Source organism: Catharus ustulatus, chromosome 9 (genome assembly GCF_009819885.2).
Source record: "Catharus ustulatus isolate bCatUst1 chromosome 9, bCatUst1.pri.v2, whole genome shotgun sequence".
Lineage (NCBI taxonomy): Eukaryota > Metazoa > Chordata > Aves > Passeriformes > Turdidae > Catharus > Catharus ustulatus.
The window spans coordinates 30107351-30118684 of NC_046229.1; the positions used below are offsets into that span (position 1 = coordinate 30107351).

Below are 11334 nucleotides of genomic sequence, written 5' to 3' on the forward strand. Positions count from 1 at the left end.
CTGCTCCTGGCAGCAGAGGGGCAACAGACACTTGGGCAAGGCTGCCATCCCTGGCTTGTGAGGTCTGCAAAGCTGTGCTTGGGGTTGAGCTGGAGCAGAGGCAGGTTTATGCTGCAGGTTGCAAATTAAAGTTGTCATCTAACTGAATTCCTTTTCCCCAGTCCCGTGGCACCTTAGGAGCTCTCTCACCCGAGACAACATCTCTCAGGACAAAAAAAAAAAACCAACAACAAACAAACATGCTCTAGAAGCTATTTGAAACCAAAAATCACAGCAGCCAGGAGCAGAAGGAATCCCAGCACAACCAGGAGGGAAGGGAAAGAGCTGGAGGAGCCAGCAGGGACTCGTGTTCTTGTGGGCTTGATGACACGGTCCCACTGGGTGAGGATGGCCTGCCGTGCCCCCTGCCAGCTGCCAGGACCCCCCAGTCTGTACTGGTAGGGGGTGCAGGGGCCAAAGAAGATGGTGAGGGCCAGCTTGGGGTCTGTGCAGAGCAGCCCCAGCACGCTGGGCTTGGCACCGATGAAGGAGGCCAGCGTGTCCAGGTACACCAGCCACTCGGTTTTCAGGACTTCATCATAGGTCAGGCCAAACCTGGATGGATCAGAGAAGAAAAAGAGGCAGGAGAAAGATTGGTATCAGCAGGGCTCAGAGGAACTGAGGTCCTCTGCATCCTCGTTGTTATTGCAGCTGGAATGCAACTGGGTTCTTTTTAGGAAAGGACTGGATGCACGTGCAGTGGGAACCTGTGTCTGTCTGGACACAAATCCTGCCCAGGACACAGCACCTGTAAAGTGATGCTGGTTCATGTCAATCTTTCCACAAACTGCACCTGTTCCCCCCCTTCCCCTTGGTGAATCTTTGTTAACAGACTTTGGCAAACCAGTTTCGGGTCTTTTTCAAAACAAACAAAAAATCTCTCAAATCCAAATCTCTTTGCTTTTTGCAGAAAAGTCATGTGCCCCCTTCAGTACCCCTCACATTCATTTGCACCAAATATTGCAAGAATACACGGTGCCTTGGAGAATTGCTTCCAGTTCACCTTCTCTGCAGAATTCACAGCTTCATGTCCCACCTTCAGAGGTCCGAAATCCACTTAGCCTGGTATTGTACAGGAGTTGTTCTGAGCAATTCTTATCTCACTCTTCTATACCTTCTCTCCTATAGGTATTTAAGTGAACTATGGATTTATGTACCACCCTGTTCCCTCATCCATTCCCTAATCCTTTTTAGCCTTTTGCCTGCCTGTGAGCCACACACCAGTGTGAGATACCTGCTCAGAGTGAGTCAGGTGTCCTTGCTGAGAGAGGGGACAATCTGTGTGTACACCCCTCTGGTTGGGGGTTGGCTTTTTTTCCCCCCTAGCTGAATTACTTTGCATTTATTACCATTAATTTCTCTGCCATTTTATCTCTCAGTCCCTGGGGATCCTGGCGTTCTTCCCCAACTCCCAAGCAAACTTTAGCCTTGAGTACCCTGAATTAAATTCTTCCTGTCACAAACAGGCAAAATATCAGTGTTAAATCAAAGGTTAATGGTTCTTTGCAAGTGAGTAAGGGGAAAGCTGGATCCAGGAATCCTCCCCTCTCCTCTCAGGGAACAGGCACAGAGTGAGAGCCCCCCTGTTGCTGCCCCAAAAACTCCAGGGATTTCTCAATCCAACAAAAATCCTTTGGGGCTCTGGGGAATGATTTACCATTTGACCTGGTTTTTCTTGTTCTCATTTACTTCCTCCTCCATGACAGACTGGGAAGGCAAGTGACACAAGCCTGGAAGAGAGAGAGGAGAGTGTCCTGCTGAGTTCAACTCCTGGGGGGAAACTGAACTCATTCAGTGACGCAAAATGTGGGAATCCCTTCCCTGGGAGGGCAGGAAAGTCTCATTTACTCGGTAGTGACAATCCTGCCAGAAACCAGCCCTCCAGTATTCCAAATTTACCCCCACCTTTTCCTGCTCTTACAGATGTGTGCTGTCAGGGCACAGGCAGGTGATGTGGGGTCAGACGGGCTGTGCAAGCCCCAGAGAGGATCATCCCAAAGAGAAACCCCAGAACTTCTCATCTCTGTGGGGTAGTTCTGACCCAGCCCTCCATGAGGTTATCCTTACTATTTTTATTAAAAACCCCAAACAAAACACCAGTGGGTTTCTTTCCTCACTCATGTTGCTGTAGCTTAGCTGAAGTGAAATAACTTGGGAAGTCTGGGCCTTGAAAATGCTCCCTTGTCCACTTTGAACTTCTTAGCTCTGGGATCTCCCTGGCTGGAGGGATAAAACGTGTCCAGCCTGAGCTGCATTTTGGGACACAGGAGGGCTCACATTTGCTCCCCTACCTTTGAAGACACGGCTCACCCAGCGTGCCTGCATCTCTACCACGGGCATGACGGGTCCAAAGGGCTTAAGGAACCCGAGGACAGCCAGGGTGGGCTTCTGCAGGTGCGTTGGGAACACGTGCTTGTAGAGGGACGCGTGCTTGTTTTCCACCTTGACCACAGATTCTTCTAGGAAGGGGAAGGAGACCATGTAGCCCGTGCTGAAGACGACAATATCAACAGGTTCCTCCTCAGGGCAGTTGTGGAACAGCACTGAGTTGTCCCTGAACTCCTTCACGCCCGGCTTGATGGTGATCCTGCCTGTCAGGATGTAGCTCGGGAGGTCGTCGTTCAGCAGGGGCTCACGGACGTGCCAGCTGTGGAGAGCAGGGGCTCTGAGAGTGGGACACCACCAACAAGCCTTGTCCCCTGCTCCTCCTCCGCCCAGGCCGACCAGCTCACACCTCCTGGTGTCATTTTCTCTGAGCAAGCAGCCCTGCCCACCACCTCCAAACAATGACACATGTCACCAATGTCACCCTGTCCCACAGCAGGAGGGATTCATGGACATCTCCTGCTGCCTTATTCCCGTCACTCAGTTATTCTTTAAATCATCTCTTTCCAGAACTATCTGTGCGTTAAGCCTTCCCTCTCCTCTTTACCCAGAGACCCTCACAAGGAAAACTCCTCTGGGCTTTTCCAGCATGCCCAATCTTTCACCACTTAAGGGAGCTACAGCTGATTTTCGCCTCGCTGTTGGAGATCACCTCAGTATGGGCATTAGTTGATGCTGGCTGCTGAATATCGTCCCCTGCCCACCCATCTGCACGGCATGGGAAGCACCAAGAAGTACCTGCTGTCTGGTTGAAGGCCATAGTTTTTGTGGTTGAACCTCTTGTTCATCTTGTAATTGGTCAAGCCCCATGAAAGGGCTCCGGGGAGGCTGGTTTTGATCAGGGTCTTAAGGCGAGTGATTGAAACCATATCCCAGGGGTAGCCACGCTCAAACACACGGCTGAGCAGCCAGGATCCTCGGGAGGTGCTAATGGTCACCTGGAAGAGAAGACTCAACGGTTCAGGTGATGAATTTGCTGCTTTTCCTTTGTTAAAAAACTGAGAGGGGCATGACACAAACAGCTGTGCACTGGAAAAGCAGCAAGAGCACCTTTACGACCTCCTGGCTGCTGGTGATGGGGGTGAAACAGGAGACAAGAAGAAAACCAGCTGGCTTTCAAGGTACAGTAATTTCACGATTATAAGCCGCACCTGATTATAAGCCACACATTACAATACAGAGTGTGATAAAAGGTATCTGTTCTATCACCATCTGTTGAGGGTGGGGGCAGTGATCCTTATCTCCACGGCAGATATTCTGCTAATGGGCCATCCATTGAAACCAGGCAGGGCATTGTTCTTTATCTTTTCACAACCCATCCTTCCTCCAGCGAGTCATTTTCTGCTAATGGCCATTGAGTCCCACTGTGGGACTGATAAAATTACTGCATCCCATTGGAAGTTGCTCCACCCAGGGGGAAAAGCCCAACATTTCTTACCAAGATAAAACCAGAGGTTTTGGGACACTAAGGGAGCCCTTTCTCCACTGGACTCCAGAGGAAAACCGGATTTCTCCACATCACCACTGGACCTTTGGAGGAAAACTGCACCTTGTACAGGAGCACTGCTCCAACTGAATCACATCTGTCACTGCAGGAGGATGCAGCCACCATTTAATGGGACTGCTACCAACACCCTGCCTGATGGGGTGTCAGGTTGTACTCTGACTCTGTCAGGTTTGCAATTTGTTTCTTTGTAGTTCTGTATTTCTATTTTAATTTCCCTAGAAAAGAACTATTATTCCTAATTCCCATATTTTTGCCTGAAAGCCCCTTGATTTCAAAATGATAATAATTTGGAGGGAGGGGGTTTACATTCTCCATTTCAAAGAGAAGCTCCTGCCTTTCTCAGCAGACACCTGTCCTCCAAACTAAAACAGCAACTTTTCGTTCTTTGTCCATATATAAGCCGCACCTGATTATAAGCTGCACTCTGGGTTCGGACCAAAATTTTAGTCAAAATGATGCGGCTTATAATCGTGAAATTACTGTACATTTTTGACCAAAAAATCCAGGTCAAAACTTCTGGTCAAAATTTTTTTGACCAAAAAATGCCACCTCCCTGTGATGGCAGCACACTGAGCTACTGTCCCCCATGTCCCTCTCCCCAGGGGTAGCAGCTGGTGGCACCTTTGCAGCTACACGACTGGCCTCCACTGCGATGTCCACGCCCGAGTTGCCCATGCCCACCACGAGGACACGCTTGCCCTGGAACACGTCGGGGTGCTTGTACTGCCGGCTGTGGAAGTACTGCCCTCGGAACCTCTCGATGCCTTGGGGGGAAAACAAACACAGCTTTGAAGTACTGGAGAATTTGTGGATTTTCTTGGGTGTAAAAAAAACCCCAAACTGGATGGCAAGAACAATCTCTGGCCACCAGGGACTCGGGGAGGTCCAGCCCTCCATCCCATGCACACAGAACTGATGCTTCCCCACCAAATTGGGGTCTCAGAGACACAAAAAAATATTGGAAAGCAGAAGCAAGAAAAGAGAGGGAGGATTTCCCCACAATAACCCCTAAATCTTCTCTTTCCAGCCCCATACCATACCAGGGAAACACTGCAGGGGCAGGGATGGCTCCGAGAAGTTGCCAATGCAAACCATGACAGCATCAAAGACATCCGATGTCTGCTTGCCACCCGCCTCGGTGACCACATTCCACTGGCCCGTGGTGGCGAAGTCGGGGTGCTTACGGATGCTGACCACGGTGGTCTGAAAGGTGGGAGTGAAGCAAGGTGACCAAAGGCACCCAGCAGGAGTGGGGAGCAGGGTGGGCAGGGCAGGATCACTCACCCCAAACCTGATGCGCTCACGCAGGCCGAAGCGCTCGGCGTAGCGCCGCAGGTAGTCCAGGAGCAGGGCGTTGGGCAGGAACACGGGGAAGTGCTCGGGATAGGGGAAGTCAGAGAAGGCAGACATCTCCTTGGAGGTGTTGCTGATGAGCGAGGGGTAAACGCTCGGCCGGCCGGCCTCGATGTGCTCCTGCCACGGCACCGCGGGCGCATCAGCGCTGTGCCCTGAGCTCGGGGAGTGCACTCAGCACCCTGCAGCCCTCCCAGCCCTCCCCCTGCAGAGCTGCAGCTGCCCAGGGCAGCAGGATGGGCCCTGCTGGCTCACCGTGTAGCGCCAGAGCCCCCCGATGTCCTGGCTCTGCTCGAAGCACGTGGGCTCCAGCCCCTCGTCCAGGCAGCACTTGGTGGCTGCCAGCCCGCTGACCCCCGCTCCCACCACGGCCACTCTCATCCCTGTGCCTCTGCCGGGATCCAGGCTGTCAGCACGGCTTAACCTGGGAGAAACCCCACAGATGATCATCACACTCTCAGCAGGCATTGCCCTTCATAGGGAGTTTCTCTAGATGCCACCCCCAAACCTCATTCCATTTACCAGCATTCTGGGCCCTTCACTTACAAGTTAATGTCTTAATAATAATTTTCTTTTTTCCCTCTCTTTATTTTAAAGATCTTTCCACTTTTACAGTGCACTGCCTGAACTGCTTTCAAGCCTCTCCAGCTGCCCTGGAAACTGGCTTTGAAAAATATGTAGTTGAGCCACAGTTCCCTGCCTTATTTACAAGCTGGGTTTAAATTCACCTGCCTTATCAGACTCGCAAATATTTGTATTTTATCTTTGGATATCTGCCCCTGCCTCTCTCAGAAGAAAAAAAAAATTAAAATGCACTGGGACTATTCAGCTTCTGCCTCTCTGGTGGGGTCCTGTCCCTCATCCCCCAGGAAGATGACACTGACTCTGACATGGCCATTGAGGCTGACAGAGGGGCTGCAGGTGTGGCACGCCTTGGACTGAGGATGGTTTTGTGTCTCCTGCAGGGTTGAAAGCAGCTCCACCCCAGGGCTTGAAAGGCAACAGCCCCTGGCTTGACATCCATCCCTACAAAACTCCCAGTGGGGATGATGGATCCTAACCCTTGTAGTGCCAGGATCAGAAATAAAACTAAATAAAACAAGGGGTGATGGCCAGGCTCTCTGCCTTGGGCTGGACAATTCCAGAGCCAGGATCCCCACACAGGTGCTCTGGGGGTGCTGCTGCAATCTGTGGTTTAACAGATTAATTAGCACAGGGGTTAATTCAGCATGGCAGGATGTCACTATGGGCGGTACCACTTCGCCTGGCCTGAGAAGTGCTTTCAGTTTCCATCAGACACAATGCACAATTCATCAGGAAAGAGAGACAAACATTAAAAAATTGGGGTTGGACACAGTATTTTCTAAAACCGACCAAGTCTTCCAGAACTATTTGAACTTTCAGCCATAAAGCAACACCTGCTGAACACTCTGCTTTTCCAGGCTGGAATAAAACCTGGACCTTTTTCCATTGTTAATAAAGAAAGCACTAGCACGAGCTGCTCATTGTTAATTTTTTGGGGGGAAGCTTTTTTTTTTGGTTTTTTTTTGCGTGCTGGGAACTAACTTACATCACGAACACTTCCCAGCTACATTTGCTATTTGACTTCCTGTCTTCTTGCAGAGAAGTAACACGCAAGAAGTATCAATTCTGCCACACTATCCCAAAACTCAGAAGTGCCCGGGTGTGGGGTAGGGAGGGAAGGAAAGGTTTTTCTGGGAATACTCACCTCCAGCCCCAGCCACTGTCGCTCCGGGTCGGGATTGGGAAGGGAGGGCTCCTCTCGCTCCAGAGTTATGGGCGAGAGGTGGAGCTTGGCCAGGAGGGCAGGGAGGCAAGAAAAACACTCAATTCCCCCAGCAGTTACACAAGTGGCCGTGGGAGGAGCGGCTGGAGCCAGCTGGACTGCCCAGATGTTGTTCCCTCCAAGGGGGACAGCGAGCGGAGCGCTCCAGCTGTGCACCCGCGGGCGAGGGGGCGGCTCCAGATGTGCGACGCCTTCACTCGCCCAGTGGCTACTTGCTGAAAAAGGGGTTTGTCAGGACTTTGCACCTTCGAGGAACGAGGGCTGGGTTTGAGAGCTCACGGGGCATTGTGCCATCAGCCACACCAGGGGAGAAACGTGGAGAAAAGACTCCACAAGCAGCAAGGTTTTGGAGTAGGTGTGTTTATCCAGTCTCTGTGTTTGTATACACTTCAGCTCATACATATGTATGAAGGTTTCAACATCGTCCGTGCATATTCATAACCTGTCCCTGCCTGCTCTGGCTCCGTGTGTCAATCAGCTTTTCATGTTCTGGGCTTGTGGTCGGTCTTCTGGTGGTCTTGGATGAGCTAAGTGGTCACAATGTCCTCTGGATGAACCTGGTCCTTGCACAGACCCTCGTGGTATCTGGCCATGCTCCAAGGCTTCTGGCCATAGTCCAAAACATAGATCCAGTTTTTTTAACCATTTTTTTGAGCACTAGTTCCTGCTTTTCAGTCTTAAACAATAGGCAAAATCCTGTTGTTGTATAGCAAATTATCTGCTCTTAACACTTGATTACAGAGCAAACCAGAGCCTGTTTAAGCTTAGTTATAAGTTCCCAATATCAGTGCTGGGCAGGAGGCTGCCCATGCAGGGAGAGCATGAAATGGCCCCAAAACCAATGTACCAAGGTCCCAGGCACAAAGAAAGGGGACTGTGGGCTGAAACATCAGTGCAGGACACAGTGGTAAAGGGGGCTGGGAAGGTCTGACAGGAGCAGGACTGGGCCCTGATAAAAGTAAGGAAGTATCTCAAACCAGCCAAAACTGGGCTGGAGAAATGCCAAGGGTCCAAGGAGCAGGAGTGAGGAGCAGAGGTGAAAAGTTCAGCTGGAGGAAGAGGAGCTGACTTCATCTGAAGCCCCCCAGCCCATGACCACCAGAAGCCACTGAACCAGGACCAGACCCAACCAGGAGGAGCCAAAGGCAGGGACTATGGAAATTATTTCCCAGAACTTATTATAATCAAACCCACCTTTTCAGGGAAAAGTTTAAGTATGTTTAGGCTGTGTTGCAATTATCTTAAATATGTAACATGTTTACTCCCAGGAGTAAACGATCATGGAAACAAAGGGGATAAGAGTGGCTTTGGATGGGGCTTTGCCCCCAGATATTCAATATATTTAGGGGTGACTGGCAGGAAGGTATGAAATCCCTGCAAATGAATCCAGCTGGGCATGGAGAATATAGAAGCCATGGAGACACAGTTGATAGAGGACTTTAGGAAAACCAGTGTTTAGAAAAAGGCAAAGATAATCATGCCATGGGGGTGGCAGCAAAACTCACAGAGTGAGTGCAGGGGAGCAGAGGACACACTCAAAGCTGCCAGCCCCATCAGGGCCTCACCCTGTCACTGATAAACACAATCCCAGATTTGATTCAAGCTCCTTTAGCAGTTTGAATAACCAAGGAGTCCACAAGGGAGGAGGAGAAAAACCCATCAGAGGGCTGCAGAACAGAGGGTGGTAAATAAAGTATCCACCAGAGATGTCTGCTCTGGCCCTGTAATTTGATTTGCAGAGGCTGAAGGGATATGTTTACAAAAAAACCCCAAACAAAGAAAGTCAATAAGGTTTGCACACCTTTGTGTGTTGGGATTTGCACAAGCTCTATGTCCCTCACACTGGACCCTTCTCCAGGTGATCCTGCAAAGATGCTCACCAGCACAAAAAAAAAAAAAAAAAAAAAAAAAAAAAAAGGTCAGGAAGGCACTGAGGCAAATATTATGTTCTTTATATGCTTCTGCATTTTTTGAGTTCCCCAGCAGGCATTCAAGTGACTTGCACTTAGAGGGGTGCTGTGGCAGCATTCCAGGAGTGGTGTTAGGGCTTTTAGGAGGGCAGTTCAGGGACACTTTCTAAAAGAACAAGTTGGTTTTGGCTAAGACTTGGCTGGCACAGAAATGGGATCAGATGCCTGTGGTGCAGCCAGTAAGGCTGACCCTGGTTCTGGTGAGGAATCCAGTTCAGAGGTGCAGAGCTAGATGCAGTGAGTGATACCATGGGAGTACAGGGTAGAAATCCCTCCCAAGCCTCAGCAATCTGCCTTAGGGCTGTGGTGTTCCACTCCACACATACCCCTGGCCAGGTGTGCAGAACAAAGTGTTGATGGAGATGAGATAGCAGGGAGGCAGTTCTTGTAATTATGCACACACATGCCCAGGGCACTGAAAACAGAAAAATTCTGGTTCCTTTACCCACCTCTGCTGCTGGATGGCAGCCCTGGGACACCTTAGGAGGATCCAGGACCAGGGAATATCCAGTGGTGGCTGAGGATGAGAACCAGGAATGGGGTATTCATGTCCCTGTCCCTTGTCCCCTAGAGAAGCAAAGTTCCCCAGCACTGTGGCACAGGCCTGTGCTCTCCAACAGCCTTTTGAATCCTTAAAGTAAAGTAAGGAGAAACTAAATATATCCATTTAGTCTGAATCAGATGGGAAACTCACCTTCTCTGCAAAACTCTGGCACCAGTTTTACAATTTCTGTTTAATGTAATGCTTTAGGCCAAGGAGGGGCAAATCTCTGCACAAACAATTCTCAGCACAGCCCACTTCGCTGTTTTCTAGGTTTGTGTCAGCAGCTTTTGGCATGTGCCATGCTAAAGGGGGAAAAGGAAAATGGAAGTGGAGTTTCTGGTTAATCCAGTCTCCAAGCAAGGCAGGGAACTCAGCACCAGGGAGCTGCTCAACCTGATAGGATGGGAGGTTTGGGCTCATCAATGAATCACTTCATTTTCCCCTCTCCAATGTTATCACTGCCTCCCCTCACTGTCCAGAGGCTTTAACTGATAGAATTTAATTGATCCCAAAGGTGGCTGCTGCCTCCAAGTGCTTCTTGCAGAGCTGCAGGATAAAGGGATGCACAAGCAGCTGCTGGTGGAAAAATGTATTTCCCCACCCATTTCTTGGAGCCTGGATGTTGATTTAAAAAAAAAAAAAAAAAAGCAAACTTTTCCTTTTCCTTCACCTCCAAGGCCAGAAGGCATTTTCCTGCTCCAAACCAAAGAAAGCCCCTCCCCAAGCAGGCTGTTTTCCTGTTTACTATTCCCAGTACACATAATCCCAGTGACAAACACTGGCAGGACACTTCTGTTTCTGCTTAAACTATGCTAGATATGTTCAGTATCTTGAACTCTTCCCAAAACCTCTCAAAAGATACTATTTTTTAGGAGATCCAAAGGATGGAGCAGACATGGGCTGTAGAGTGACTGTGGGAGAGGGATTTACTTGTTAAGCAAGGAGGTCTCTGCATGGAGAGCAGAAGTGTTGTACTCCATCATTCTTGGCAAAATTTAACCTGATTTAATAAGTCACCATGTTTTCCAGGCATGTAACCTGTGGAATTTCTCAAGAGAAGGCTGCTGCTGTTATCAAACCTGTTGTGTTAATAAATCCTGCAGAGCTGCAGTTTTTAACTTCTTGGGTTTTTTCCAAATGTACATTTTACAGCTTTCCACCCCCTATGGACATTTACAGCCTGCCTTTACCACCACATCCTTGTGCCAGGAACCCAAGTGGACAAACACACAGGTTCCCTGTGTGACACACAGCACTAGGAAGGATCTCAGACCCTTCTCAGGTGTTCTGAGCCACTCCTCAGTGTCAGGAGGTCTGTGCCTGTCATTCACAGGCAGTAAAGCACAGCTACTGTGGAGACTGTCAGAGCAAACAGGATTTAGGGTTAGGTTAACTCCTAAGCAAAGTAATCCTAAGGAGGAGCTGTCTGGAGAGCACATGGTTAAACCTGACCAGAATTTCCCTTCCTAGCACCACCAGGTGAAGGCATCCATCAGCCTTGGAGTGCTTTCAAAAATTCCACTCGGAGCATATTTATTCCATAAATATTGACTGAGCTCCCAAACCAGGCACTTGGGATACCTCCAATTCCTGCTGCCCCTGTGGCTGGGCATTCTCACCCCCCAGCACAGCAACTCCTGATTCAGGCAGAGATGTGCCCCTGCACCACCCTAGGAGCACTTTTGTGCATTTATTCCCCAAAATTAGGGGTTTTAAGAGGACAGACCTC

The 11334-nt window shown here is 49.7% G+C and overlaps 1 protein-coding gene across 1 annotated transcript; it reads right to left on the reverse strand.

Annotated features, from left to right (window-relative positions):
- Positions 1-238: 238 nt before the first annotated feature.
- Positions 239-7104, reverse strand: LOC117000270 (dimethylaniline monooxygenase [N-oxide-forming] 1). The gene is made up of 9 exons (XM_033067781.2): positions 7014-7104; positions 5540-5708; positions 5216-5404; positions 4972-5134; positions 4553-4695; positions 3163-3362; positions 2331-2686; positions 1697-1769; positions 239-594 (listed from the first exon to the last, which is right to left on the reverse strand). The coding sequence occupies exons 2-9, from the start codon at positions 5663-5665 to the stop codon at positions 252-254; spliced, it is 1593 nt and encodes a 530-aa protein (XP_032923672.1). The 5' UTR covers positions 5666-5708; positions 7014-7104; the 3' UTR covers positions 239-251.
- Between the last annotated feature and the right edge of the window lie 4230 nt (positions 7105-11334).

Excerpts from the sequence above, each read along its gene's own strand:
- LOC117000270 (XM_033067781.2), bottom strand. The coding sequence starts at position 5,665 with ATGAGAGTGGCCGTGGTGGGAGCGGGGGTCAGCGGGCTGGCAGCCACC. Across the intron at positions 2,687-3,162 it reads GGCCTTCAACCAGACAGCAG|CTGGCACGTCCGTGAGCCCC; the intron begins GTACTTCTTGGT and ends TGCTCTCCACAG. Across the intron at positions 1,770-2,330 it reads GGTGAGCCGTGTCTTCAAAG|GCTTGTGTCACTTGCCTTCC; the intron begins GTAGGGGAGCAA and ends TCTCTCTTCCAG.